General features: G+C 61.2%; 1 protein-coding gene across 4 annotated transcripts; it reads left to right on the forward strand.

The window, feature by feature from the left end:
- Window positions 1-27,992, forward strand: ADPRHL1 (ADP-ribosylhydrolase like 1). 4 transcript variants are annotated; one of them, XM_025262542.2, is made up of 8 exons: window positions 1-439; window positions 4,515-4,679; window positions 9,326-9,451; window positions 10,143-10,283; window positions 12,235-12,446; window positions 13,633-13,765; window positions 14,191-14,344; window positions 22,099-27,992. In XM_025262542.2, exons 1-8 carry the CDS (start codon window positions 226-228, stop codon window positions 26,495-26,497), a joined length of 5,544 nt encoding a protein of 1,847 aa, XP_025118327.2. In that variant the 5' UTR covers window positions 1-225; the 3' UTR covers window positions 26,498-27,992. The 4 variants fall into 4 exon arrangements, with proteins under 4 accessions (XP_025118327.2, XP_025118329.2, XP_025118328.2 ...); XM_025262544.2 differs by having other exon boundaries at window positions 12,349-12,446; XM_025262543.2 differs by having other exon boundaries at window positions 10-439; window positions 12,319-12,446.
- The last annotated feature ends 5 nt before the right edge of the window (window positions 27,993-27,997 follow it).

The raw sequence follows: 27,997 nt of genomic DNA on the forward strand, positions 1-27,997 counted from the left end.
CCAGCTCAGTCCCGACCCTGTGGACAGACGCTGCTGCCCCACGTGGCTGGGGGAGGCTGTGAGCTGCAGTCCAGACGGTGTTCTCATTGGTGCCACCTGCAGAGACAGAGGAGGAGCGCCTGCCCCTCGGGAGGCTCCTGACAGCGGCACAATGAGCAGCCCGGAGGTCAGCAGGGCCGACTAAAGGCAGAGCAGCACGTCGGCCGCCCGCAGCCAGGGGCAGATATGGAGAAGTTTCAGGCTGCGATGCTGCTGGGGGCCGTCGGGGACGCGCTGGGGTTCGGGCACGCTGCCAGGGAGAGCAGCAGCTTGGGCACCAGGGTCCAGGAGGAGATGGGGAAGGGAGGTGGGCTGGACCACCTCGTGCTCTCGCCGGAGACGTGGCCGGTGAGCGACAACACCATCATGCACATGTCGACAGCGGGGGCCCTCATCACAGGTGAGGCTCTGCCCCGGGGGCGGGGGTGGTGGGGGGATCCCGAGGTGAGGGGCCCAGAGCCCGGGGGTCGCTTGCTGCTGCGGCCAAGACCGGCTCGTCACATGGGGTCCCCAGCAGACGGGGTGCGCCTCCACTGCGTTCCAAGACAGCCTCTTGGGCGACAGTGTCACTTTACTCTGCTCACCTGCAGACTCGGGTTCTTAAGCCAAGACTTTCCATCGTGTTTGTAAACATTCACTCGGCAAAGCCTGTTATTCAGAGTTAAATGCAATCAGAGGGCTCACTTTGGGCCCATTTGGGAGGAAACCTCAACTTCTCACTGTGAATAGTTAGCTTGCTTCTGAATTTATTTCAAAAAATATATAAAATAATAAGCCAGTTTGCAGTTGCGCTGATTAAGATGATATTTGGGGGGAGTTGCTTCTAAATCCCGATGAGTTGTGGTTAAAATGCCGTCTGCCAAACAGGGTTTAGCCTGGAGAGTTGCTGTAGGTTATCCTATGAAAATGCCATGAAGTGGTTGGATTTGGGGGAAACAGAGCTTCCCTAAGTAGCAGGTTGATTTCAGGAACACGTTTTTACTGAATTTCGGAAAAGCAGCGGGCGTCTGGGTGGGGCACAGTCTCCTTACAATTGCTGTTGAAAACCTGTCAGAGGGTGAGTGCGCCACTGCAAAATTAGAACCTGAGGCGGCTCTGAGTGGCTGGAATGTGTGTGTCACCGAGTGCTCACCCGCCAGCCGCGCAGGAGCCGGGTTTAGCCCGGATGTCACGGCACAGGAATGCCGTCGGCTCCAAATAGCAGGCGGAGGACGGAGCCTCAGATAAGATAGCGTCACAGCAGGTTGGCCTGACAAGCCGTCCTGAGTCTGCAGACTCTGAGATCCGGGGTGGGGCGGGGGGGGCAGGGTGTAATTGTGGGGCTTCCGGGCCATCTCTGGGAAGGCCCCAGGCCCCTCCGTGTCCCATCCCCGGGCCCTCCTCTGGTGCCCACCTGGCAGAGTCCCCGGCATGCCTCCAGCCTGCACTGTGGTCCCAGGACTCCCTGCCGTGGCTGCTGTCAAGAACGTGCTCCCCCGGGTTGGAGCAAGTCACATCCCCTTGGCAGGAATAGGGCGGAATCCGCCCGGGTGAAGCGTGTGGATCCGGAGCACATTGGTAGCAGGCCCAGTTCTGATGGGCTCGGGCGCAGCTGGACGCGGGCACCTCTGGACACATGCCCTCTGGCCCACGGGTGACCATGATGCACTCGGGCAAGTCTGTGCCCCAGAAATTGTTTTCACTCTCAAAACATCTAAGTTTAGTTTTCAAACAGCCCAACTTTTTTCTTTAATAACAAACTGTAGCTTGTGTAAGGGGCATGGCAAATAGATGGGGAAACAATGGAACCAGTGACAGGCTTTATTTGGCGGGGGGGCTCCAAAATCACTGCAGATGGTGACTGCAGCCATGAAATTAAAAGATACTTGCTCCTTGGAAGGAAAGCTATGACCAACCTAGACAGCATATTAAAAAGCAGAGACAGAGACATTACTTTGCCAACAAAGGTCCGTCCAGTCGAGGCTATGGTTTTTCCAGTGGTCATGTATGGATGTGAGAGTTGGACTGTGAAGAAAGCTGAGCGCCGAAGAATTGATGCTTTTGAACTGTAGTGCTGGAGAAGACTCTTGAGAGTCCCTTGGACTGCAGGGAGATCCAACCAGTCCATTCTAAAGGAGATCAGTCCTGAGTGTTCATTGGAAGGACTGATGCTGAAGCTGAAGCTCCAATACCTTGGCCACCTGATGTGAAGAGCTGACTCATTTGAAAAGACCCTGATGCTGGGAAAGACAGGGCAGGAGGAGAAGGGGACGACAGAGGATGAGATGGTTGGATGGCATCACTGACTCAATGGACATGAGTTTGAGCAAGCTCCAGGAGTTGGTGATGGACAGGGAGGCCTGGCGTGCTGCAGTCCATGGGGTCGCAAAGAGTCAGACACGACTGAGTGGACTGACTGAGCCACGTGCATCACGGCGCCAGTGGACCCTGACTGTGGGCCTGTCTCACCATGAGTGTTATCATCGATCCTCACGTCACCCTTCAGGTCAACTTTATTACAGCGGATTACACATAAAGGAGCTGACACAGAGGAGCTACGTCATCAGCCCAGTGCTGCCCAGCAAGTGCAGACAGAAGCCTGACAGCCTCGGCCTGCCTCTGGAGCCCTGACCCAACCCAGGGCTGCAGGACCTGCGCTGTTTCAGGGGCCCGACAGACCGTGGCTCTTCACATGATTTCCAAAGGCAGGTAGGGCTCGCTGCCCCAGGCGTGTGGCTGTGGGCTGGGCCCTGCGGAGCGGCGGGTGCGCCCAGCCATACCCACTCTGCCATGCCTCTGAGACAGGCAGTGCTGAACAGAAGTGGGCGCTGAGTGGAGAGTGGCGTCCAGGGCCCCGCAGGGCCGGCGGGCCCCGCAGAGTGGAGAGAAGTCCCGGCCCCACGATCCTCTCCCCCATGCTGCCTGTGGCGGCATTTGAAACGTCGGTATTACCAAGTGATCCAGATGGGTCTCCTGCCTTCGCTCCATCATGACTTCAGCCAGGAGGCTCACAGGGGGCTTTGTAGGTGGATCTGTCTAGTGGGGGAGACAGAGAAGTGAGTTCAATGGCCGCGTCAGCTCGCAGAGGAGCTCGGGCCAGAGGGCGCGAGGCTCTGTGGCTCTGAATTTGGTATCAGCTCCAGGATTTTGCTGCCGTTTTGCTTTTAAAGAACTTTTGTCTCTTCAAAAAGAAGTGATTCCAGAATAAAATGACTCATTTTAGGGGACCTGGAAGGGCCAGGCTTATTCTCCTTGGACTGAGACGGTAGAGGAGGTGACAGAGAGCCTGGTCTTGCCCCTCCCTGGCCAGGGCCACCCAGCACCACCTGCTGTCACCCGATGTCGCCAGGGTTACCCAGTGTCACCTGGCGTCACTGTCCATGGGCCAGACGGAATTCACACCCCCCAGCCCGGACCCCACCACACCCCCGCCTGGCTCAGAACTGAGGCAACATGGCGTGGCCCAGAGTCGAAACAGCGGCCAGACGGCACCAGGCCTCTGCCCCACTGCTGAGAGGTGGGGGTGGACAGGAGCCGCTCCACCCGCAGCACAGCTCCCAGAGCAGCGCTGGGACCCGCGGTGCACCCCCACCCTGCCTGGACTCGGGCGTCTGCCCTGCCCGCCTGCACCAGGGCCGGAGGCAACCTGGGTTTTGTGCCAACCATGCTCCGCTGCCAGCTCTGTGTCCAGGGTGGGCAGGAGGGGGGCAACGTCCTTCTCCACCCCCATGGCCCCCAGAGACGGGGCTTCACCGGGAGGGCTGCACGCAGCCCTGCACAGACAGGGCCCGGTGCCGTCAGCCTCGCTGGCAGGCACGCCCTCTGCCTGCTCCATCCCATCTGCTCTCGTGTGACCAGGCCCCTGGGCCCCAGCTTTGGAGGGTGTGTGGTCTCTGTCCACCACGTTGTGGACTCACTTAATGGCAGAAATGCCCAGTTGTGATGAAAACCCATTCACGATCCCTCGCTAAGCCTACAGCAGGCAGACAGGGGCCTGACCCTGCAGTGGGGGCGCGTGAGGACATCTGGACACCGGTCAGCAAGCCCTCTGTGCCTGGCACCCCATCCTGGCACCCTGAGATCTCCAAGGACACACTCCAAGGACACGTCCCCAGACCGCCTTCCCAAGGGGTCGTGGTGGGGATGATGGGGATGGTGTGGGGGGGCGTGGCTGTTTGGCTGGAGCGGGGAGCAGGCAGCTGGGCTGGGAGAGCGGCTCTTGGCACCCTGGACAGGGGACACTGAGGGCCACAGAGCAGGTGGGTGTCGGCCCAGCAGGCCCCTCGTGGACAGAGCCATCGCTGTGCATGAAGACCCCAGGTCTTCCTAGACTCTTGTGTGTAACAACGAGAAACCGCAGCCTCTGAAATGAGATGAAATCCAAAGCGCACTGTGTCTGCAGTCAGGTCTCTCTGGGGAGCCGGTCCCAGGGCCTCCCTCCTGTGGTGGGGGCGGGCCGCGTGCTGGGGCTCATCTGATCCTCCCTTCCTCCCCAGACTTCTGGTGCCTGGATGACCTCTACCGTGAGATGGTGCGGCGCTACGTGGATGTCCTGGAGAAGCTCCCGGAGCAGCGGGCAGACCCAGCCACCCTGGAGGGCTGCTCCCAGCTGAAGCCAGACAACTACCTCCTAGCATGGCACACGCCGTTCAACGAGAAAGGTCAGGGGCTTCCCTCTTCCTCTGAGGAGGCGGGGCCAGAGGGCCTCTGGGACACGGCCCGGCTCGTCACCCCCAACAGGACCCCCGGGCATCCAGCCCCACCTGGGCACCAACCGGGGATGCAGGCATCTCAGTCACCACCCCTGGTTTGCCTTAAGGATAATCTCCCACTGCTTCCCTTTTAAATGTGTGCTCTTAGCCAAAACAAATGTCTGTGTCCATGATGATCCCATCTGGGGTGATGTTGGCAGGCAGCCTCTGCCCCTAGGGCTCTGCTGCTGGGGTCCTGGACCCGACCTCTGGGCTCACAGCAAGGGCAGGCCCAACCTCTGGGTTGATGCTGAAGGATACCATCAAGTCAAAGATCAGATCAGATTAGATCAGTCACTCAGTCGTGTCTGACTCTTCGCGACCCCATGAATCGCAGCACGCCAGGCCTCCCTGTCCATCACCAACTCCCAGAGTTCACTCAGACTCACGTCCATCAAGTCAGTGATGCCATCCAGCCATCTCATCCTCTGTCGTCCCCTTCTCCTCTTGCCCCCAATCCCTCCCAGCATCAGAGTCTTTTCCAATGAGTCGACTCTTCGCATGAGGTGGCCAAAGTACTGGAGTTTCAGCTTTAGCATCATTCCTTCCAAAGAAATCCCAGGGCTGATCTCCTTCAGAATGGACTGGTTGGATCTCCTTGCAGTCCAAGGGACTCTCAAGAGTCTTCTCCAACACCACAGTTCAAAAGCATCAATTCTTCGGCTCGATAAAGGACAGAAATGGCATGGACCTAACAGAAGCAGAAGATATTAAGAACAGATGGCAAGAATACACAGAAGAACTGTACAAAAAAGATCTTCACGACCAAGATAATCACGATGTTGTGATCACTGAATGTGAAGTCAAGTTTTCAGGTTCTTTCTTCTCTGTGTGTCCGGGTTTTTATGTCCCAGTTTTATGTGGACAGTTTTTATCGCTCTGCCTTTCAAACTCACTCATCTTTTTTCTGAAATGTCTAATCTGCTGTGTATCTCAGTCAGTGAGTTTCACTCAGACATTGCAGTGTTTTCTCTAGAACTGAGATGTAGGTCTTTTGTGTACCTACATGTCCCTACTTAACTTTTCAAAAGTATAGAAAAGAAAAGTGAAAGTGAAGTCGCTTAGTCATGTCCGACTCTTTGTGACCCCATGGACTGTAGCCCACCAGGCTCCTCCGTCCATGGAGGGGCATCAGGGAGCCATGGGACAGGTCGGAGCACTGGGTCCTTAAAAGAGGAGGGAGAATAGAAACGATGTGGAGAAACAGTTGCCAGAATTGTCCAAAGTAGATTTTAAAAGATGTGAACGCACATGGCCCAGAAACTCAATAAATTCCAAGCATAAGAAACAAACAAAAACCTCCAACAAGACCCACAGCCATCAAATCACTCAGAACTGTCAACAAAGACGGAGCGCGCCTCCCGTGCGGACCGCCAAGGTGAGGGCGGCGGGTTCCACCGGAAGCAACCTCCGGGTGCAGAGAAACCCAGTCAGACCGACGCCCAGAGCAGCGAGGCCTGAGCAGCCTCTGTGGGTGGAGCGGAGGAGTCCATGCCCGAGGGTGCCGGGGAGAGACGCCCGCACGTCCTGACCACCTGCACAGGCCACGCGGGCAACATTTCATCTGTGAAGGAAATGATGATGGGAACGCAGGCCCAGCGTGCTCACAGGGAGGCTGCCGACTTCATGGGTTCACTCCCAACCTCATAGCCTCACCCCCAACCTCATGGGCTCACCCCCAACCTCACAGGCTCACCCCCAAATTCACGGGCTCACCCCCAACCTCACGGGCTCACCCCCAACCTCATAGGCTCACCCTCAACTTCACGGGTTCACTCCCAACCTCATAGGCTCACCCCCAACCTCACGGGCTCACCCCCAACCTCACAGGCTCACCCCCAAATTCACGGGCTCACCTCCAACCTCACGGGCTCACCCCCAACTTCACAGGCTCACCCCAACCTCACAGGCTCACCCCCAACCTCACAGGCTCACCCCCAACCTCACGGGCTCACCCCCAACCTCACGGGCTCACCCCCAACCTCAAGGGTTCACCCCCAATCTCACAGGCTCACCCCCAACCTCACGGGCTCACCCCCAATCTCACGGGCTCACCCCCAACCTCACGGGCTCAGCCCCAACCTCACGGGTTCACCCCCAATCTCACGGGCTCACCCCCAACCTCACGGGCTCACCCCCAATCTCACGGGCTCACCCCCAACCTCATGGGCTCACCCCCAACCTCACGGGCTCACCCTAACCTCACGGGCTCACCCCCAACTTCACAGGTTCACCCTAACCTCACGGGCTCACCCCCAACTACACGGGTTCACTCCCAATCTCACAGGCTCACCTCTAACCTCAGGGCTCACCCCCAACCTCACAGGCTCACCCCCAACTTCACGGGTTCACCCCCAACCTCATGGGCTCACCCCCAACCTCACAGGCTCACCCCCAAATTCACGGGCTCACCCCCAACCTCACGGGCTCACCCCCAACCTCATAGGCTCACCCTCAACTTCACGGGTTCACTCCCAACCTCATAGGCTCAGCCCCAACCTCACGGGCTCACCCCCAACTTCACAGGCTCACCCCCAAATTCACGGGCTCACCTCCAACCTCACGGGCTCACCCCCAACTTCACAGGCTCACCCCAACCTCACAGGCTCACCCCCAACCTCACAGGCTCACCCCCAACCTCATGGGCTCACCCCCAACCTCACGGGTTCACCCCCAATCTCACGGGCTCACCCCCAACCTCACGGGCTCACCCCCAATCTCACGGGCTCACCCCCAACCTCAAGGGTTCACCCCCAACCTCACGGGCTCACCCCCAACCTCACGGGCTCACCCCCAACCTCATGGGCTCACCCCCAACCTCAAGGGTTCACCCCCAATCTCACAGGCTCACCCCCAACCTCACGGGCTCACCCCCAACCTCACAGGCTCACCCCCAACCTCATGGGCTCACCCCCAACCTCACGGGTTCACCCCCAATCTCACGGGCTCACCCCCAACCTCACGGGCTCACCCCCAATCTCACGGGCTCACCCCCAACCTCATGGGCTCACCCCCAACCTCACGGGCTCACCCTAACCTCATAGGCTCACCCCCAACTTCACAGGTTCACCCTAACCTCACGGGCTCACCCTCAACTTCACGGGTTCACTCCCAATCTCACAGGCTCACCTCTAACCTCAGGGCTCACCCCCAACCTCACAGACTCACCCCCAACTTCACGGGCTCACCCCCAACCTCATTGGCTCACCCTCAACTTCACAGGCTCACCCCCAACTTCACTGGCTCACTCCAACCTCACAGGCTCACCCCCAACCTCATGAGCTCACCCCAACCTCACAGGCTCACCCCCAACCTCATGGGCTCACCCCAACCTCACAGGCTCACTCCAACCTCACAGGCTCACCCTCAACTTCACGGGTTCACTCCCAACCTCATAGGCTCACCCCCAACTTCACGGGCTCACCCCAACCTCATAGGCTCACCCTGAACTTCACGGGTTCACTCCCAACCTCATAGGCTCACCACCAACCTCACAGGCTCACCCCCAACTTCACGGGCTCACCCCAAACCTCACGGGCTCACCCCCAACTTCACGGGCTCACCCCCGACCTCACGGGCTCACCCCCAACTTCACGGGCTCACCCCCGACCTCACGGGCTCACCCCCAACTTCACGGGCTCACCCCCGACCTCACGGGCTCACCCCCAAACTCACGGGCTCACCCCCAACCTCACGGGCGAGCTTGCGTTGGCAGCGGTGTCCGGATGTGGCGGAGATTCCAGGGTGGGGGGTGTGCAGCGGTGTGGCCACTTCAGAACCTGGTTCCGCAGTTTCTCACAATGCTGAACATTCATGCGATGTATGAGCTCAGCGTTCCTCTCAGAGATGTTTACCCAAGAGAAGAGAAAGCGCCCATCCGCACGAGACTTGGTCATCAATGCTCATAGCACCTTTATTTGTATTAGCCTCAGACTGGAGACAACTCAATCGTGCATCAGCTGGAAGTGGACCAACCAGCTGAGGTCCCTCCACCCACACGGTGGAGCCCAGCTACGGACACACAGCGCAGACAAGTCTCAGCAGTTACGCTGCGTGAAGGGAGCCAGGCAAAAAAGGCTACTTTCTACATGACTCTGTTTGTATACGTTTCTGAAGGGGGCAGAGGCACACTTTGGGGTGACAGATGCGTGTGCAGTTTTTCCTTGGGTACCGGTTTCCGGGGAGTATCATGTAAGACAACATGCATTTGTTAAATACACGTGGCCGGTTGTCCGTCAGCTGTAGCTCAGGGAAGCAGCTTTTAGGAAGGGGGCAGACATGGCTGGGCGTGCACCGTGGGCGGTTCTGGCTCCTGCGTTTCCCAGCCGGGGCACACTGGGAGCGGTCCCCACCCCAGCTGAGAGCCTCTTTCGTGGCTGCGTCTGTTCCAACACGTGCCCCTATGCAATTTCTTTCGTCTCTCATCTTTGTCAGGAATGTGGGCGGGGTCCCTGTCTCTGAGTCACCGACACTGATAAGCGTGGGCACAGACCGCTGTGCACGTCCAGGTTAGGCGGGGTTGCAGGCAGAGGTCTGAACGCGGGTTCCCCACGCAGGCTCGGGGTTCGGCGCTGCCACCAAGGCGATGTGCGTGGGGATGCGGTACTGGCAGCCGGAGCGGCTGGAGACGCTGGTGGAGGTCAGCGTGGAGTGCGGCAGGATGACGCACAACCACCCCACAGGTGACGGCGCGGGGGCGGCGGGCGGGGCTCGGGGTGCCCGGGAGCCACGCTCTGGAGTGTGCCCCAGCGGGGGGTGGGGCATCCATCCTGCCTCTGTCCTGAGCGTGGCCCTGGTGGGCAGGGGCAGGGGGTTCATCCTGGGCCTCTGTCCCGAGCGTGGCCCTGGTGGACTGACAGGGGGTCCATCCTGGCCTCTGTCCTGAGCGTGGCCCTGGTGGGCAGGGGTGGGGGGTGTCCATCCTGGGCCTCTGTCCCGAGCGTGGCCCCGGCAGGCTGACAGGGGGGTCCATTCTGGGCCTCTGTCCCAAGCATGGCCCCGGTGGGCCGGGGGTCCATCCTGGCCTCTGTCCCGAGCATGGCCCTGGTGGGCAGGGGTGGGGTGGTCCATCCTGGGCCTCTGTCCCGAGCGTGGCCCCAGCGGATGGACGGGGGGTCCATCCTGGCTTCTGTCCCAAGCATGGCCCCAGTGGACAGGGGGTCCATCCTGGCCTCTGTCCCGAGCGTGGCCCCGGCGGGCGGGGGTTCCATCCTGGGGCCTCTGTCCCGAGTGTGGCCCTGGCAGGCGGGAGTCCATCCTGGCCTCTGTCCCGAGCGAGGCCCCAGCAGGCGGGGGTCCATCCTGGCCTGTGTCCCGAGTGTGGCCCCAGCGGGCGGGCATGGGGTCCATCCTGGCCTCTGTCCCGCATCCCAGGCTTCCTTGGGTCCCTGTGCACTGCCCTCTTTGCGTCATACGCTGTCCAGGGAAAGCGGCTGGAGCAGTGGGGGCGAGACATGCTTCAGACGGTGCCACTGGCCGAGGAGTACTGCAAGAAGACCATCCGGCACCTGGCAGGTGAGCCGGCCCCCAGCAGCTCCATCCACACACAGGGTGAAGTGGCCAGGCCCAGAGGGAGGGGGCTCCGTGTGACAGGCGGACCTCAGGTCTGTGGTCTGTGGTGCCCCCCGGCCGCAGGGCTGGAGGCCTGGTGTGGGGACCCTCTCTGGCTTCTTGAGACGCAGGTCCCCTCACCCCCAGCATCATCCATGAGCCAATGCACCCGGCCGCAGGTCTGGAGGCCTGGTGTGGGGACCCTCTCTGGGTTCTTGAGACGCAGGTCCCCCTCACCCCCAGCATCATCCATGAGCCAATGCCCCCCGGCCGCAGGGCTGGAGGCCTGGTGTGGGGACCCTCTCTGGCTTCTTGAGACGCAGGTTCCCCTCACCCCCAGCATCATCCATGAGCCAATGCCCCCCGGCCGCAGGGCTGGAGGCCTGGTGTGGGGACCCTCTCTGGCTTCTTGAGACACAGGTTCCCCTCACCCCCAGCATCATCCATGAGCCAATGCACCCGGACGCAGGGCTGGAGGCCTGGTGTGGGGACCCTCTCTGGCTTCTTGAGACGCGGGTTCCCCCTCACCCCCAGCATCATCCATGAGCCAATGCACCCGGCCGCAGGGCTGGAGGCCTGGTGTGGGGACCCTCTCTGGGTTCTTGAGACGCAGGTCCCCCCTCACCCCCAGCATCATCCATGAGCCCATGCACCCGGCCGCAGGGCTGGAGGCCTGGTGTGGGGACCCTCTCTGGCTTCTTGAGACGCAGGTTCCCCTCACCCCCAGCATCATCCATGAGCCAATGCACCCGGCCGCAGGGCTGGAGGCCTGGTGTGGGGACCCTCTCTGGCTTCTTGAGACGTAGGTCCCCTCACCCCCAGCATCATCCATGAGCCCGTGCACCCGGCCACAGGGCTGGAGGCCTGGTGTGGGGACCCTCTCTGGCTTCTTGAGACGCAGGTTCCCCTCACCCCCAGCATCATCCATGAGCCCATGCACCCGGCCGCAGGGCTGGAGGCCTGGTGTGGGGACCCTCTCTGGCTTCTTGAGACGCAGGTTCCCCTCACCCCCAGCATCATCCATGAGCCAATGCACCCGGCCGCAGGGCTGGAGGCCTGGTGTGGGGACCCTCTCTGGCTTCTTGAGACGTAGGTCCCCTCACCCCCAGCATCATCCATGAGCCCGTGCACCCGGCCGCAGGGCTGGAGGCCTGGTGTGGGGACCCTCTCTGGCTTCTTGAGACGCAGGTTCCCCTCACCCCCAGCATCATCCATGAGCCCATGCACCCGGCCGCAGGGCTGGAGGCCTGGTGTGGAGACCCTCTCTGGCTTCTTGAGACGTAGGTCCCCTCACCCCCAGCATCATCCATGAGCCCGTGCACCCGGCCGCAGGGCTGGAGGCCTGGTGTGGGGACCCTCTCTGGCTTCTTGAGACGCAGGTTCCCCTCACCCCCAGCATCATCCATGAGCGAATGCAGCTGCACAACGATTCAGAAAAGCTACCAGCGCCTCTGGAGCTTGGATGTCAGGCCATTAATTAGGGGCAATGAATGTCCTGTCTCCTGACTTTGCAGGCACAGCATTGAGTTAATAAAAACACTCATGTTCAGAATTTCCATGAGAAGCCACTTTGATCTTGCGATGGCTGCCTTACTTCAGCCCATCATCAAGCATCATTTCCCCTCTCCATCTTCCCTGCTAGTGTCTCAAAGCAGCTACAATGTGAGCATCTTTTAATTTTGGGAGCCATCGCTAAAGCCCCAGGCCCCCCTCCAAGCCCATCTGGGCTGGGGCACGGGCTCTGCCTCTGGCCCTCCCCATCGCTGCCCATGGCGCCCGGCTAGACGGCCAGCACAGCCTGCTTCCTGCTCTTTGTGTTTAGAATACCGGGCTCTGCCTCTGGCCCTCCCCGTCGCTGTCCACGGCGGCCAGCTGGACGGCCGGCACAGCCTGCTTCCCCGCTCTTTGTGTTTAGAATACCGGGCTCTGCCTCTGGCCCTCTGCCCACAGCACCCGGCTGGACAGCCGGCACATCCTGCTTCCCGCTCTTTGTGTCTAGAGTACCAGGAACACTGGTTTTACTTTGAAGCTAAGTGGCAGTTCTACCTGGAGGAGAGAAAAATCATCGAGGACACGGAGAACGAGGCCAGCTTTCCCGACCGCTACGACGCAGAGGAGAGGGAAAAAGTAGGCTCTTGGGCCCGAGATGGATGGGGTGGGAGAAGTGGGGGCCACTGCCCTGGGTCCCAGGCCAAGTCCTGCCTACCGCCCCCACCTGTGGGGAACCAGGGAGGTGAGCTGAGGGAGCGTTTGGGGGGCTGTGGAAAACTTCATGCAGGAAGCCCGTTTGAAATGGCTACTGCTTTTATCATTTCATCTTCTTGAATACAAACACAATTTGTGCAAAAATAGTCCATCTCACTTCATCTCTTCTGAAGACCAGGGATATAGGGTTGTCTAGGATGAATAAATTGGTGCAAACCAGTGGCATTCCCCATGCTGAGAAAACCCCTGAAGTGGCTGAAATCACCGGGATCATGATTGGCAACACAAGAGAAAGCCTGTGTAGCTACAGTTTAACCAAGACAGACATTTATTATCCTCACATAAAGGGTATTCAGAGCTGGTCAGAAGTCTCTTACAGTGAGGAACTGAGGATCTTCCTGTTTGGCTGCTCTGCTATTCTGAGAACTTGCCTCATAGTCCAAACAGGCTGCTCCGCTCCAGCCAGCACACCTGTATTCCAGGTGTCAGGAAGGTGTGGAGGAAGAAGCCGCATCCGCCCTTTTCTTTTCAAGTGCTTCCTACTGCCCTTTCATTTATCTCTCATGGGTCCCCTGATGCAGAAAGACTCAGTCACACTGTTCTGGAGACGCTGCTGCCTCCAACCAACCTGGCTTTGTTGCCAAGGTGCAGCAGTGTGACCTGCCCATGTCCATCTCCCTGGCTGTGTCTGGCCCCTGCCCCTTATCAGTTTTCTCTCCCAGACAGAGGGACCTGCCCTGAGGCCCCAGCCGCTTGAGCCACCGTTGCTCCCACTGTGTCCACCGACTGGTCTGCAGCCCAGAAAACACCCACGACCCGCCCAGCCTCACTTGTCCCCTGCCCCGCGCAGGCCGCAGTGACGCCCGGCCACAACATTCCAGGCCCCTTGCCAGCCGTCTGCATCACAGAATTCACCGCCTTTGTCTGCGGGACGGCTGGGGCGTGAGAGCCCTGGGAAGCAGGCCTTTCCTGCCCACTGTCCACCCGCAGCTGGGGGCGGGGCCTGGACACAGGGGTGTCACATCAGTGCAGGGGTGGGCCGGGAACTGTGCCCCGAGGCCCTCGGCATGGCCCGGGCCAGGCCTCTGACCCGTGGTGCCTTCCCCAGACCTACAGGAAATGGAGCTCTGAGGGTCGCGGGGGCCGGCGGGGCCACGACGCCCCCATGATCGCCTACGACGCCCTCCTGGGAGCCAAGGGCAGCTGGACGGAGCTGTGCTGCCGCGCCATGTTCCATGGAGGTAAGGGGCCGCCTGCGGGCCTCCTGCTGGGAGGAGCACCCACCTCCCCAGCACCAGGGGGCCTCTCCGAGCGCCCAGGGGTGCCCAGTGGCACCTCTCAGGGCAGGCAGAGGGGAGAAAGGGGCAGCGACCTGGGGCCTCGGGCGGGTAGGGAGGAGGAGGCTGGGAGGAGAGGTCAGCGGGTGGGGGGCACCGTGAGGACATCACCCCTTCAAGGCTGTCCCCTGAGTGCTGGGCCCTGGGCTGGGAAGACCTCTGCATGCCGGGGGTCCAGCCGTCCAAGGAGCAGGAGGGGACACCCCGCCCCCTCACTGGGCTACAGCCGAGGTCAGGGCAGAGGCTGAGACGGCTCAGCCCCCTGGTGAGGGGATGCGGGGCTGGGGGCGGGGACCACGGGGCAGCTCTGAGGGTCCTGCCTCTTCCAGGTGAGAGCGGGGCCACCGGGGCCATCGCCGGCTGTCTGTTCGGGCTGCTGCACGGCCTGGACGCCGTCCCCGCGGGCCTGTACCGCGAGCTGGAGCACCAGGAGGAGCTGAGGCGCCTGGGCGAGGCACTGCACCGCCTGTCCTCGCAGGAGAAGTAAAGCCTTCCCCGCGGGGCACACGCAGCCCCGTGTCGTCTTAACCCGCCCTCCGGGTTCCCGGGGCCTAACTGCTGCGTAAAATGCATTGTTTGTCCGATGAGCGTGTCCTCCCTGCCCTGGCCGAGCCTCGTGCCTTACTGATGTCACTCTGCGTTCAACAGCCTCAGACCTCCGAATACAAGGTCACGAAGGGCCTCTTGGACACTCGGTGTATTTTATTCTGTTGCAAAACTAACGCTCTCTGCTCACTGACTGGACAGCACTAACCGCCACGGCTCAGCTAGGACGGCCTCGGGCTGCAGGGCGTCCCGCACGGCCGCTTTCTAGCTCTTAGCGGGGCCTGTCCACCCCACACACCGCTGGGTTCCCAGGCCCGGGGGGCAGCCGCTGCGTCTGCATCCTCGCCTCAGTGTGTCCAGACCAGGCGGAAGAGCGGCCCCCAGCCCGAGCCTTCGGGGCGCCCCACACGCTCGTCTAACCGCCAGCCCACGTGTTTAATCACATCAGCGCTTAACACCAACCCCTCTGGGAACAAGTAACCGAGGACGCCTGGAAACGGGACGCCCGTCCCCAGGCTCGCAGATGAGGACAGAGCTGGGCCTGCTCCCTGTGGTCGGGCTTCTCCCCGAGGACACTCGCTCTTGTTAAAAATAACCCTGACCACAGCCTTGGTGAAGCAGCGGCTAGTGTGAGCAGAACAGTGGGTGGCGGCTGACACATAACACGTGCTTCACCAGCTTGGCGGGCCCGTCATGGGGTGGCAGTCCCCATGGGGCGAAGGCTTGCTGCGGAGCAGTCAGGCGTGTCCCCTCCAGACACGCGCGGCACTCACCCCAAGCCCCGGGCCGCGGTGACCCGGGGCGTGTTTCCAGCCGAGGCCACGGGTGGTGCTCCACGGGCCCGCAGGCCCCTGGCTGTGCTGACAAGCCCGTGGCCTCACGCGCATCGCGACACGGGGGCTCCACGCCGCAGCTCTGAGCCACCGAACTAACCTCGCTGCTCAGGACACTCAGCAGTCAGAGTCGGGGGAGGGCAGGTGCCCCGCCGCGTGGGTGCAGGCAGGGCTGGGGGTGTGGAGATTAACAGAGTCATCTTCCAGGAAGGGAAGCCGGCTAAGGTGAGTCGACCCTGGCCCAGGTGCACAGGACGTGTTGGGCTTCCACGTGGCCTCTATGCCACGTGCCCCGCCCTCCCGTCAGAGCCGCGTGCCCGCGCCCCTGTGCCCAGGGACTGGGAGCCCCTGGGCTGGAGCCGTGGGGCCTCCACTCTCCTGACGATGCAGGAGAACTAATCGCCTCCATGGGAGTCAGGCAGCGAGTCTACTTACAGACTGATTATAAACTAAAACACAGTGATTCTCAGGCTCATAAAATTAGAGAGAAATTCGTTCCCCCCACTTCCTTTTCCTATTCCAGGGAAACGCAAATCTTGAAAAGAAAAAAATCATAAAAGGAAAGAGAATCCCATATGTACTCAGATGTTCTAAAATGTAATAGTTGCTGATTTCATTTTTATTAGAAGGGGGATACGTACACAGCTTTAGAAACCCAGTCCATAAATTGGGGTGTGGGACCCAGGATCCCTCAGACCCTCACCCAACTGGTGTCACCAGGGTGAGAGGTCACGGTGCCTACACGTCCTTCCAGAAGGCTCTGCACACATACAGTGAGGGTAAGCGGGGTGCCACACACGTGCATTTGTGTGATACACACACACACGACTTCTCTGCACAAATAGGAATCACACATTACCTGTGACTTGTTTTGGGTGTTTTTCACTTGACACTTTTCTGGACATTTTCCTAGACCATCACAGATACATCACTCTCCATCTCTTCAGCTCTTGCCTGAAATTCCATTGCCCTGAATTTGGTGGCCATTTCCCTCCTGCATTTGTACTGCACGCCTGTGTTACGGCCCCACGGCCGGTCAGGACGTGGGTGTGAGAACCACAGGTTCACACCCTGCACCACAGCTTCAGGGAGGGACCCTCCAACAAGCCGACCCCCACCCCCAGCCCCCTGCCTCCCTGACCGCCCCATCAGTTATGAACCCAGCACCCGGACCAGACGGAGGGAAATACCAACCAGATGCCAACTGACAGAGCAGGAAGCCTCCAACTTTGTGCTCCACCGAAAAGTGGAGTTTGAAAACTCCATCCCCGAGACTCACCCCGAAGGTGTGAGGGACTCCTGGGGCGACAGGGGCAGCGCTGACCACCTGGGTTAAGACGCCCCCTGTCTTGACCTGTTCCCGGTGAAGGAGTAGATATGACGTGAGCGCCCAGTGTGGCGGAAGGAAGCCAGCCTTGAGCCTTTCGGGGGCTCCAGCGGCCAGCCACCCGCTCAGCCTCGGCTTCCCTGGACGGGGCTTACGTTCCGGGGCCGAGCTGCAGACAGGTGATGGCCAGGCTAAGCCCACGTCAGCTCCTTGGGCTTCTCCTCTCCCCTGCCCGCCCCCACACACAAGCGAGAAGATGCTGGGCCCCAGATGCAAGCAAGGAGACGCAGGCCCCCACACGCGAACGAGGAGACGCGGGCTGGTCCCCCCAGACACCAGCGAGGAGACACGGGCCCCCAGACGCCAGAGAGGAGACGTGGGCCGGTCCCCCCAGACATGAGGGAGGAGACGCTGGGCCCCAGACGTGAGCAAGGAGACGCGGGCTGGTCCCCCCAGACGCCAGCGAAGAGACATGGCCCGGTCCCCCAAGATGCGAGCGAGGAGACGTTGGGCCCCCAGACGCGAGCGAGGAGACGCGGGCTGGCCAGAGCCTGACCACAGGCCAGCCCTGCAGCACAGGCAGCGGCAGGTTACCCTCGACCCAGAGCCTCACCCACCCCGCCAGGGCTCACGCGTCCCCCTGGCCCGGGGTGGTCTGCTTTCAGGGCCCTGGAGGCCCTTGTCAAAGCCAGTGGCTTTTCTTCCTCCCTGTCCTTTCCCATTTGTTTTCAAGCACTTCAAGCACAGAATCGCAAACAGCTCAAGGAATCCACGTTCCCTTCGCCCAGCTTCACCCACTGTTACTGTGCTCACACTGGACCCCATTTACTGCAGGGACTTCTCTCCCTCTCACGACATGCAGACACACAGAGACACCGGCAGAGATACACACAGACAGACAGATAGACACACAGACACACAGATAGACACACAGACACACACAGACATGTCTAGAGACACACAGAGACACACAGACACACAGACACACCTAGAGATACAGACACGCATAGAGACACACAGGCATGCACAGAGACACGGACAGACACAGAGACACACACAGACACACGGACACACAGACACACACAGACGCACACACAGACACACACAGCAGCCGTGGTCGCTAGGCATGAGGGGTGCGTCCCCACAGCACTCTGCTATTTAACTCTCAGATCCTGAAATAGTATCCGGCCCTCAGGGCTGGAGGCAGCCTGTGCCCAGGAAACCTTTCTCTCAGCGGGGGACGCGGGGGCGGGGCCCTCCAGTCGCTGCCCCAACACACGCCCACGTGCGGGGAGCCGGCCCAGGCCAGGCAGGACAGGGGCCCTGGTCGGGGGCGTGGCCCCGCGGGCGCTGGACGCCGCTGCCTTTTAGGACAAGGAGCGGGTGCAGGACCCCGGCGTCCTGCCCATCTGTGACGGCCGCGGGGGCCCGGCACTGGCCAGGGGGGCGCAGTGTCGCCGGCGGTGACTGGTGATCCTGTGTTTCAAGTGACCTCTCGGGAGCCTGAGTTCCTGACAGGACCACACTGGGCATGTCTACTGCGGCCCTACTGCTTCCACTGGCCCCCGGAGAAACGTGCTCCGCTCTCCTCCTGGGATGGGCTTGCTCACGCCCACCCCGGGGCTGTCCTCCGGGCAGCGCTGGGCGGGCCCCTGTGATAGGCAGGCTGCAGAGGTCCTGGGCTGGGAGCTGGGGGCCGGGGGCGGGCCGCGGGAGGGCGCGGGCAGGCGCAAGCGCAGAGCGCGGCCCCTCCGGCGGGCTCGGAGCTCAGACGCCGGTGCCGCCCCGCCCCGCCCCGCCGTCTCTGCTTTCAGCCGCCGTCCCTGTGCCCACTCGGGCCTCGGTGCCTTCAGGGCTGGCCTGTTGAGGAGCCTCGCCCCCTACGTCGGGGTCTGAGGCTGGAGAGGCCCCGCTCCACGAGGTTCTCTCGGTGGGTCCTGGGCAGCTGCGTCCGCTCCGGGAACCTGCCGGAAACGCAAGTCCAGCGCCTGAGACCAGCCTCTCTGGGTCCTGGGGCCCGAGGCGAACGCGCGGAGACGCGCTCTGTGAGAGTTCACGGCGCCGCGGTGAACACAGGGTTCCCAGGAGAGGTCCGCGGACGCGTCCAGCCCCCTCCGCCTGGACCGGAGCAACTCAGCCCGAGATCCGCTCCCAGGCAGTGGGCGTGCGCCCGGCTCACGGAGGACCCCACGGCTGTCACACCGCTATGGAAGCCCCCCTAACGGCCCCTTAAGAGAAGTTTGTGTGCAGCTTCTGAAAATAGAGCTCTCGCTTCTGCAAAAATAATAGAAGTACGAAAAGAAAGTGTGTTCGCAGGCTTGCGTCCAGCCTCTGTGTCTCTGCCCGCTGTGTGTCCAGCACTTTCCCGCCGCAGCCTTCTCCCAGCAGACTCAGAAGTGCTGGTTTCCGAGGCTGTGCCCGCCGCCCCCAGCGTCAGCCACTTAGCGTGTGTCCCGGCCCAGTAATCTTCGCCCTGTGCAGATCATCTCCGGGAATGAGCGGCCAGCGGGGGAGGGCTGGGCTGCGATTCTGGGCCGTCTTTTCCAAACGACCAACTGTAGAGGCTGGGGCCCCACCAGGGAGGAGGCTTCAGCAGCACTCAGCGGACAGGCTCAGGGGAAAGTGTCCCGTCTGGACGTCAGACTGAGACCCCCACCCCAGGAATCCTGTAGAGGCACCGCCTGCAGGTGGCCAGGCTGGGGTGAAGGGTCCTTGGGGACAGGGCTGCAGGGTAGGGCTCAGGCCTTTCAGTCTCGGGGTTTCTCTGGGAGTGTTTCTTAGGGGCTCGGGAAGGCGGCCCCCGTGGTGACCTCAGCCCTCCTCCCTTGACGCACAGCGAAGTCCACCCACTCCAGCTCTGCGGCCACCACTCCATCATCCCCGCCCCCATCACTCCCACCCTAGTGAGACCCTCCAGCACCTGAGTCCCACTGTCCACAGCGGGCAGAGTCTCAGACCTGAGGACGTTCCCCTTGGGGCTGTGTCAAGGCACGGTGCGGTTAGAGGAACCAACAGAACCACAGAATAGAAACTCCTTTTGCTTTTTCCTACCTTATGCAAACAAAGCTCATCCAATTCAGTCACTCAGTCACATCTGACTCTTTGTGACCCCTTGGACTGCAGCACACCAGGCCTCCCTGTCCATCTCCAACTCCTGGAGTTTACTCAAACTCATGTTCATTAAGTCAGTCATGGAGTCCGTGATGCCATCCAACCATCTCATCCCCTGTCATCCCCTTCTCCTCCTACCTTCAATCTTTCCCAGCATCAGGGTCTTTTCAAATGAGTCAGTTCTTTACATCAGGTGGCCAAAGTATTGGAGTTTCAGCTTCAGCATCAGTCCTTCCAATGAATATTCAGAACTGATTTCCTTTAGACTGGTTGGATTTCCTTGCAGCCCAAGGGACTCTCAAGAGTCTTCTCCAACACCACAGTTCAAAAGCATCAATTCTTCAGTGCTCAGCTTTTTTTATGGTCCACCTCTCACATCCATACATGACCACTGCAAAAGCCATAGCCTTGACTAGACGGACCTTTGTTGGTAATGTCTCTGCTTTTTAATATGCTGTCTAGGTTGCCGCTGCTAAGTTGCTTCAGTCGTGTCCGACTCTGCAACCCCATAGACGGCAACCCACCAGGCTCCTCTGTCCATGGGATTATACAGGCAAGAACACTGGAGTGGGTTGCCATTTCCTCTTCCAATGCATGAAAGTGAAAAGTCAAAGTGAAGTCACTCAGTCGTGTCCGACTCTTAGCGACCCCATGGACTGTAGCCTACCAGGCTCCTCCATCCATGGGATTTTCCAGGCAAGAGTACTGGAGTGGGGTGCCATTGCCTTCTCCAGCTGTCTAGGTTGGTCGTAGCTTTTCTTCCAAGGAGCAAGCATCTTTTAATTTCATGGCTGCAGTCACCATCTGCAGTGATTTTGGACCCCCCCCAAAATAAAGTCTGTCATTGTTTCCATTGTTTCCCCATCTATTTGTCATGAAGTGATGGGACCAGATGCCATGATCTTAGTTTTCTGAATGTTGGGTTTTAAGCCAACTTTTTCACTCTCCTCTTTCACGTTAATCAAGAGGTTCTTTAGTTCTTCACTTTCTGCCATAAGGGTGGTGTCATCTGCATATCTGAAGTTATTGCTATTTCTCCCGGCAATCTTGATTCCAGCTTGTGCTTCATCCAGCCCGGCATTTTGCATGATGTGCTCTGCATACAAGTTAAATAAGCAGGGTGAAAATATACAGCCTTAATGTACTCCTTTCCCAATTTGGAACCAGTCTGTTGTTCCATGTCCAGTTCTAACTGTTGCTTCTTGACCTGCATACAGATTTCTCAGGAGGCAGGTCAGGTGGTCTGGTATTCCCATCTCTTTCAGAATTTTCCACAGTTTATTGTGATCCACAGAGTCAAAGGCTTTGGCATAGTCAATAAAGCAGAAATAGATGTTTTTCTGGAACTCTCTTGCTTTTTTAATGATCCAGCGGACGTTGGCAATTTGATCTCTGGTTCCTCTGCCTTTTCTAAATCCAGCTTGAACATCTGGAAGTTCATGGTTCATGTACTGTTAAAGCCTAGCTTGGAGAATTTTGAGCATTACTTTACTAGCATGTGAGATGAGTGCAATTGTGCAGTAGTTTGAGCATTTCTTTGGGATTGGGATTGGAACGAAAACTGACCTTTTCCAGTCCTGTGGCCACTGCTGAGTTTTCCAAATTTGCTGGCACATTGAGTGCAGCACTTTCACAGCTTCATCTTTTAGGATTTGAAAATAGCTCAACTGGAATTCCATTACCTCCACTAGCTTTGTTCACAGTGATGCTTCCTAAGGCCCACTTGACTTCACATTCCAGGATATCCGGCTCTAGGTGAGTGATCACACACACCATTGTGGTTATCTGGGTCATGAACAGCTTTTTGGTATAGTTCTTCTGTGTATTCTTGCCACCTCTTAATATCTTCTGCTTCTGTTAGGTCCATACCACTTCTGTCCTTTATTGTGCCCATCTTTGCATGAAATGTTCCCTTGGTATCTCTAATTTTCTTGAAGAGATCTCTAGTCTTTCTCATTCTATTGTTTTCATCTATTTCTTTGCATTGATCACTGAGGAAGGCTTTCTTATCTCTCTTTGCTATTCTTTGGAACTCTGCATTCAAATGGGTATATCTTTCCGTTTCTCCTTTGCCTTTAGCTTCAAACAAGGAAGGCCCGCGTTAAAAAAAAAGAAGAAGAAAGTGTGAAGACCGCAGGTGCAAGCAGGTTTTCCAAAGCGCTCTCTCCAAGCTCTGCAGAGGGCCGGGTCAGAACAATGGCCAGTTAACAGACAGGGACGCAGTGGCCCAGAGGGGCCCTGGCGACCCTGACTCTTGAAGCAGAAGCAGGGACGACTAGAAGCCAAGCCCCTCGGCACCCAGGCCCCATTCCTGGGCTTCTTGGGGTGTTTTAAATGGGATCGTCCCATAAGAAATGTTGTACGGGCTCACCCTAGAAAAACGAAGATAAAATCTGTGACGATTCATTCTTTCCCTGCAGCCCCAGGAGCAGCAAGGTTTGCAGCAACAAGACGCCCATCGACGTCCAAACCCTGAAAAAGAAGGTGGGCCGGGTTACGTGCAACCCGGCGGCGCGCGCCGTCCTCAGCAGCCTGCTGCTCTACCTGACCGACCGCGAGGACGCGGCCCCGGGGCCTCTTGCCGCCCGGAGGGCAGAGGGCAAGGCTAACCGGGCCCCCGAGCCCCAGGACGCGCAGCGGCGGCCCACGCGCTTCCAGCTGCTCCAGGCCAGGTTCATGGGCAGCGGCCGCGAGCCCCGCCTCAAGAGGACCCGCGAGGTGGGGCGGCTGATCTTCAAGGACAAGCAGGGCCCTGGAAGGAGCCTGGTGGCCGCCACCATCCACAAGCTGCTGGAGAAGGCCGGGGAGGCGGCCGGCCGCCCGGCCCCCGGCAGGGAGCCACCGGGCCGCGAGAAGCCGCGGGCCCTCCCGGCTGGGAGGAGCTCGGTGAAGAGCATCCTGAAGATGTTCCTGGCCGCGGAGGAGAAGCAGGCCGCGGAGCAGCCTCCCGCGGAGCCGCCCGCAGCCGCGGGGGGCCTGGCCGCGAAGGCGAAGGTGAAGGCGGGTGGGCGGAGCGCGGCGCTGGCCAGGCTGCGGGAGAAGTTTGCGCAGAGCGGCGGCCTGTGCGCGGAGGCCGGACTCCTGCCGCGGCGCGCGGAGGAGCGCTCGAAGAAGCGCCCACCGCGGAGGCCGCTGCACCGGCCGGAGCCGCGCGTATTCCGCGTGGCCACCCTGGCCAGCAGCTGCCTCCGCGCGCCGGCCGCCCGCCTTCTGGCCTGCTCCACCGAGCCCGCGCTGCCCTTCAGCGTCGCCACCGTGGTCTGTGGGCCCCGGAGCTGGCTGTCCCACGGCACCCGAGTAACCCACACGGGCGTGGGCCGTGCGCCCCGAGGGGAGACGGGCACCTCCGCCGACGCGGCAGAGACCCCCGGAGAGAGCAGAGAGCCGGGGTGGCGGCCCCCGCCGCCCTCCACACGCCCGCTCGCAGCTTCCAGGGACGGCCTGGAGACAGGGCTCCCAGGTGTGGAGGCCGAATGTGTCCCCCCGGCAGCCCCCGCTGCCGCCTCCCCCGGGGGCGAAGCCCATCCTGGCCGCAAGCCTGCGAGCTCCGCGCTGGGCCCAGCCCGCCCAGGTGGTCAGGGGGCTGCTCAGGGGGCCAGGGGAGTAAGCCTGGGGTCGCAACCAGGACTCTCCGGAGGCCACGCGGGGGCTGGCCCCGAGGTCACCTTGACCGTGTGCAGCTCAGAGGACGAGATGGACACAGCGAGTGTGGACTGGGTGCCGGAGCCCCTCTTCGCCGTCCAGGAGAGTTTCCCAGAAGAGAAGGCGCCGGGACACATCCCCCCACTGGCCGCACTCACCGCACCCTCCGCCCAGGCCGCGCGGCGCACACAGCCGGCCATGGAGCCCCCACAGGTCACAGTCAGACTCCCGGTGGTCCACACGATGCCGCCCCCTCCCGCCACCCCACAAAGGGCATTAGGAGACCAAGGCTGGGGTCCTCTGAGCGGGGTCAGTGAGACGGGAAACCCAAGCGCCCCACATTCCCCCACGGCCGAGAGCAGGAGCCGGGGTGCGCCGCCTCAGGGCGCAGGGGCGGAGCCGAGGCTCGCAGCCGCACAGGGTACTGCTGCCCGCGGTCCAGACCTCCCCGCAGCCGTCTCCACGACGGAGCCACAGAACAGCTCCCTGGGAGGAAAGGACACCAGACCTGGGCCTGGGGCCTTACAATGGCTCCTGAAGCCCAAGGACGTGCGTGGGGAGGACGCGTCCCCCCTGAGTTCTGAGCCGTCTCGGCCGTCAGAACTGCAGGAACGGCCAGGCAGCGACGCCAGTGCCTGGGAGAACCGTCAGAGGGGCCACACGAGCTGTGCACCCGGCGGCCAGCAAGCACCGGTGCCCAACAGCAAGAGCGGGACGCGTGTCCCCACGTGGCCAGCGGCACCAGCTGGGGCTGGAACGAGGCCCGAGAGCCTGAGGCCCGTGCACAGGAGCCCCCCGAGGGAGCAGGAAGGACCCCGGGGGGCCCCGCCACGCCTGGAGTCAGCTGGGCGCGTGCCTATAGCTGCAGGGAGCGCCGGCCGTGATCTTGGTGAGAAGAGAGCCTCCTCCTCAAATGAAAAGACACCGCCCGGTGTCAGAGCCCCCAGGCGGGAGCCGGTGGGCAGCCGCTCCCAGAGTCCCCCAGCCCCGAGCCCCAGAAACTTGGCAGCTGGGCAGCGGGAGGGTGGGGGGGCTGGGCGGCCTGCAGGCCCGGGTCTCGTGGGTGTCGTGGCCGAGGAGGCTGCTCACCAGCCCGGTGGCCACAGCTCAGCCTTGGGGTCCCCGCCCGGTCCCCCTCAGGAGGCCCCCGGTGCACCGACCCTGGCTGTCCAGCCCCACCTGGCAGCTCCGGGTGAACTGGCCACTGGTGGAGTGGCCACAGGCGGAGTGAAGGTGGAGGCGGGAGGCAGGGTCGCCGGCACCGCGCGGCAGAGGCCTCAGGGGGACAGCCTGGAGCGCCCAGCTCCAGTCCCAGGCCTGCCGGTGCCCCAGGGGAGCCACGGGGCAGGGACTGCGAGGCCTCAGCTTCCTGAGCAGCAGCAGGCAGCGCGCAGGGCGGGCCCCTCGTCCAGTGAACAGCTTCCCCTCGGTGCTGGGCCTTCCCGCCAGCCCGGCCCCTCGTCCACAGCAGTGGACGGGCCATGGGGGGACAGGGCGGCCCCGAAGCACCCTGACCTCCAGGCTTCCGGGCAAGTGGAGGGAGGAGAGCAGGCTGGTCTGGGCACGGGAGAAAGGCGCCGTGGACGAGAGGAGGGGTGCCCAGGGGCTGTGAGTCGGGATGGTTCTGGAAGGAAGGGAGAAGGCCTTCGGGGTGAGAGGTCCGGCTTGCAAGGGGCCAGGGAGGCTGGGAGTAGGCCCCGGGAGGAGGCTCTCGGCAGGCGTGCCGGGAAGGGCCCAGAGCTCCCGCGGAGGCAGCAAGCGGGGCACGCCGGGGGTCTCCTGGAGGAGTGGAGGGCCCCGACTGCGGAGAGCCAGGCCCTGTCCCCCTCGGGGAGCCCCACGATCCCAGCAAAGGCCCAGGCGAGCCAGACGGTGCCCCCCAACTCAGCACGGCCCGCGAGAGGCTCGGGGGGAGTGACACTCACAGTGGGCAGAAACGAGGCACCCCAGGTTCCAGCCCCCAGGGGTGGTCAGGGGGGCCCCCGAGCGCTACTGGGAGAGGAGCAGAGTCCAGCATCCCCCAGCCCCAGGGAGGGGGAGATCCAGGCACCCTCCAATATCCAGGAGGGGCAGAGCCCAGCAGCCCCCAGCCCCCAGGAGAGGGAGATCCAGGCACCCTCCAGCATCCAGAAAGGGCAAACCTGGGTGGCCCCCAGTCTTAAGAAGGGGCGGAGCCAGGCGGCCCCCAGCCCCGGGGAGAGAGAGATCCAGGCACTCTCCAGCATCCAGGAGGGGCGGAGCCAGGCAGCCCCCAGCCCCCAGGAGAGGGAGAGCCAGGCACCCTCCAGCATCCAGGAGGGGCGGAGCCAGGCAGCCCCCAGCCCCCGGGAGGGGGAGATCCAGGCACCCTTCAGCATCCAGGAGGGGCGGAGCTGGGTGGCCCCCAGTCTCAGGAAGGGGCAGAGCTTGGAGGGGCAGAGTCCGGCAGCCCCCAGCCCCCGGGAGGGGGAAATCCAGGCACCTTTCAGCATCCAGGAGGGGCGGAGCTGGGCGTCCCCCAGTCTCAGGAAGGGGCAGATCCAGGCGGCCCCCAGCTACAGGGAGAGAGAGATCCAGGCACCCGTCAGCATCCAGGAGGGGCGGAGCCAGGCAGCCCCCAGCCCCCAGGAGGGGGAAATCCAGGCACCTTTCAGCATCCAGGAGGGGCAGAGCTGGGTGTCCCCCAGTCTCAGGAAGGGGCAGATCCAGGCGGCCCCCAGCTCCAGGGAGAGAGAGATCCAGGCACCCTTCAGCATCCAGGAGGGGCGGAGCCAGGCAGCCCCCAGCCCCCGGGAGGGGGAGATCCAGGCACCCTCCAGCATCCAGGAGGGGCGGAGCTGGGTGGCCCCCAGTCTCAGGAAAGGGCAGAGCTTGGAGGGGCAGAGTCCGGCAGCCCCCAGCCCCCGGAAGGGGGAGATCCAGGCACCCTACAGCATCCAGAAGGGGCAGAGTCCGGTGGCCCCCAGCCTCCGGCCAGCACAAGGCTCTGCAGTGCCCACACCCAAGCTGGGGAGCAGCCTTGCGCCCCTTGGCCCTGCCCAGGAGGGGCCCCCAGAGGCCCCCGGGCTGGGGCGCAGCCGGCGCAGGCCACACCTGGCCAAGTACCGAGCCCAGAGCTTCAGTGACCAGAGGTCCTTTGAGCTGTCTTTTAGGCCAACCATCCTCAGGGCCAGCGACAAGTACAGGCCTCCGAAGTGACCCCGAGTGGCGTCAGGGGTCCAGGCCTCATGGGGTCCGGGCACGGCTGCTCCAGCCCCCCCAGCCTGGCCAGAGCCAACAGACACGGGGAGACAGCTCCCTTGGACGCTGACCCTCAGAGCCGTGAAAGGCCGTTTCCAGTGCTGCTTCCAGGTGACTCCAAGGGCGCTTTCCCTCAGGACCTGCTGAGGAGCGGGACCCGTCACCAGCCCATCTCTCCCACGGCCGTCAGAGCAGCATTCGCGGGCCTGTGAGTCCTGCTGGGGCCTGGGCAGGCACTGGCCCTGGGGCCGCCCACCTGCAGGGGCTGGGGTCAGAGGAGGCGTGCGCTGGGCTTGGGGTCAGCCCCCCGAGCTACAGACCCTGCAGGCCCCTTAGCAGAGGTGTGGGGAGCCCAGCAGAGCCCCGGCCTGACCCTTCTCCCACAGGCCCACCTGCTCAGACCCAGCGCCTCGGCTGGGGTTGGGGGGTGCCCGCCCCCTACTGCGCCTGGTGGCACCATCTGATTTATCCTTTTTATTGATTTATACTTTGGTCCACAAAGGATCTGAGGCAACGGTTGGCAAAGACAGACGGAGGAGATAAAAACGCTGTGTACACTCTGTGTTCCCTTTTTAAAACGAGAAGCAGGAGGGGTTTGTCACTATTTTTAAACAGGCCAGAACGGCCACTGAGATGCCGCCAGTCACGTCCCTTTGAGTCGTGGAAACACGACCTGAACCCCCAACCCCACCCCAAGCCTGTGACCCGAGGGGCCGCCTCCCACGGCCCCCACTGCCGGCAACACCGTCCTCCCAGCAGCCCCCCAGAAAAGAACAGAGAGACCCCCGAGGACTTGCTGGGGGTCAGTGTTCAGCTGGCCCTGGACCCCCGCCTGGACCCCCAGGTCCTTCAAGCTTGGCTGGTGGAGGAAGTGTTCGCACTGCAGGCGTGATGTCTTTTCTACAGAAGAAAGACCCTCGAGACCCCTGGGCTGAAATAACCATTGCGGCAGCGGGTGGGCGGACGGGTGGCCGACATTTGTATCCGCGTTTTAGCTGACGTGCTTTCTTACATTGAAGTAGCTCGTCTACTTTGACCTCGATTCGGCGCTTTCAGGCTCTGTTTACAGACCCGCCTGTGAACCCCATGCGTGTATCCGCGCGCTGCTCGCGGAGAAGACGCTGGTGCAGGATCTCGGGCGTGCGCTTTTATTTCAGGCACCCGTGGGAACAGCATCGCTCAGGAGTTTACGGATTCAGCACCTGTATTTGTGTAGCGAGGGCACCTTTGCCCTTTGGTCCTGATTTTTTAAATATTTGATTACATATTAACCGTCAGCTGTTGATTCAGTGTTCCTTATTTTATCCTCCTTTGTATACAACTTAACTCTCAAATGATCCATTAGGCAAGAATTAACTAAATATATTTTGTAGTATTGTTTCCTTTGAATCTCTACTAACTTTATTCAGCTGGAAATCATCTTGAGAAAGGAAATAAAACACGTGGCTCGTCACACAC

This window comes from Bubalus bubalis, chromosome 13 (assembly GCF_019923935.1).
Source record: "Bubalus bubalis isolate 160015118507 breed Murrah chromosome 13, NDDB_SH_1, whole genome shotgun sequence".
In the NCBI taxonomy this organism is placed as follows: domain Eukaryota; kingdom Metazoa; phylum Chordata; class Mammalia; order Artiodactyla; family Bovidae; genus Bubalus; species Bubalus bubalis.

Excerpts from the sequence above, each read along its gene's own strand:
- ADPRHL1 (XM_025262542.2), top strand. The coding sequence starts at position 226 with ATGGAGAAGTTTCAGGCTGCGATGCTGCTGGGGGCCGTCGGGGACGCG. Across the intron at positions 440-4,514 it reads AGCGGGGGCCCTCATCACAG|ACTTCTGGTGCCTGGATGAC; the intron begins GTGAGGCTCTGC and ends CTTCCTCCCCAG. Across the intron at positions 12,447-13,632 it reads ACGCAGAGGAGAGGGAAAAA|ACCTACAGGAAATGGAGCTC; the intron begins GTAGGCTCTTGG and ends TGCCTTCCCCAG.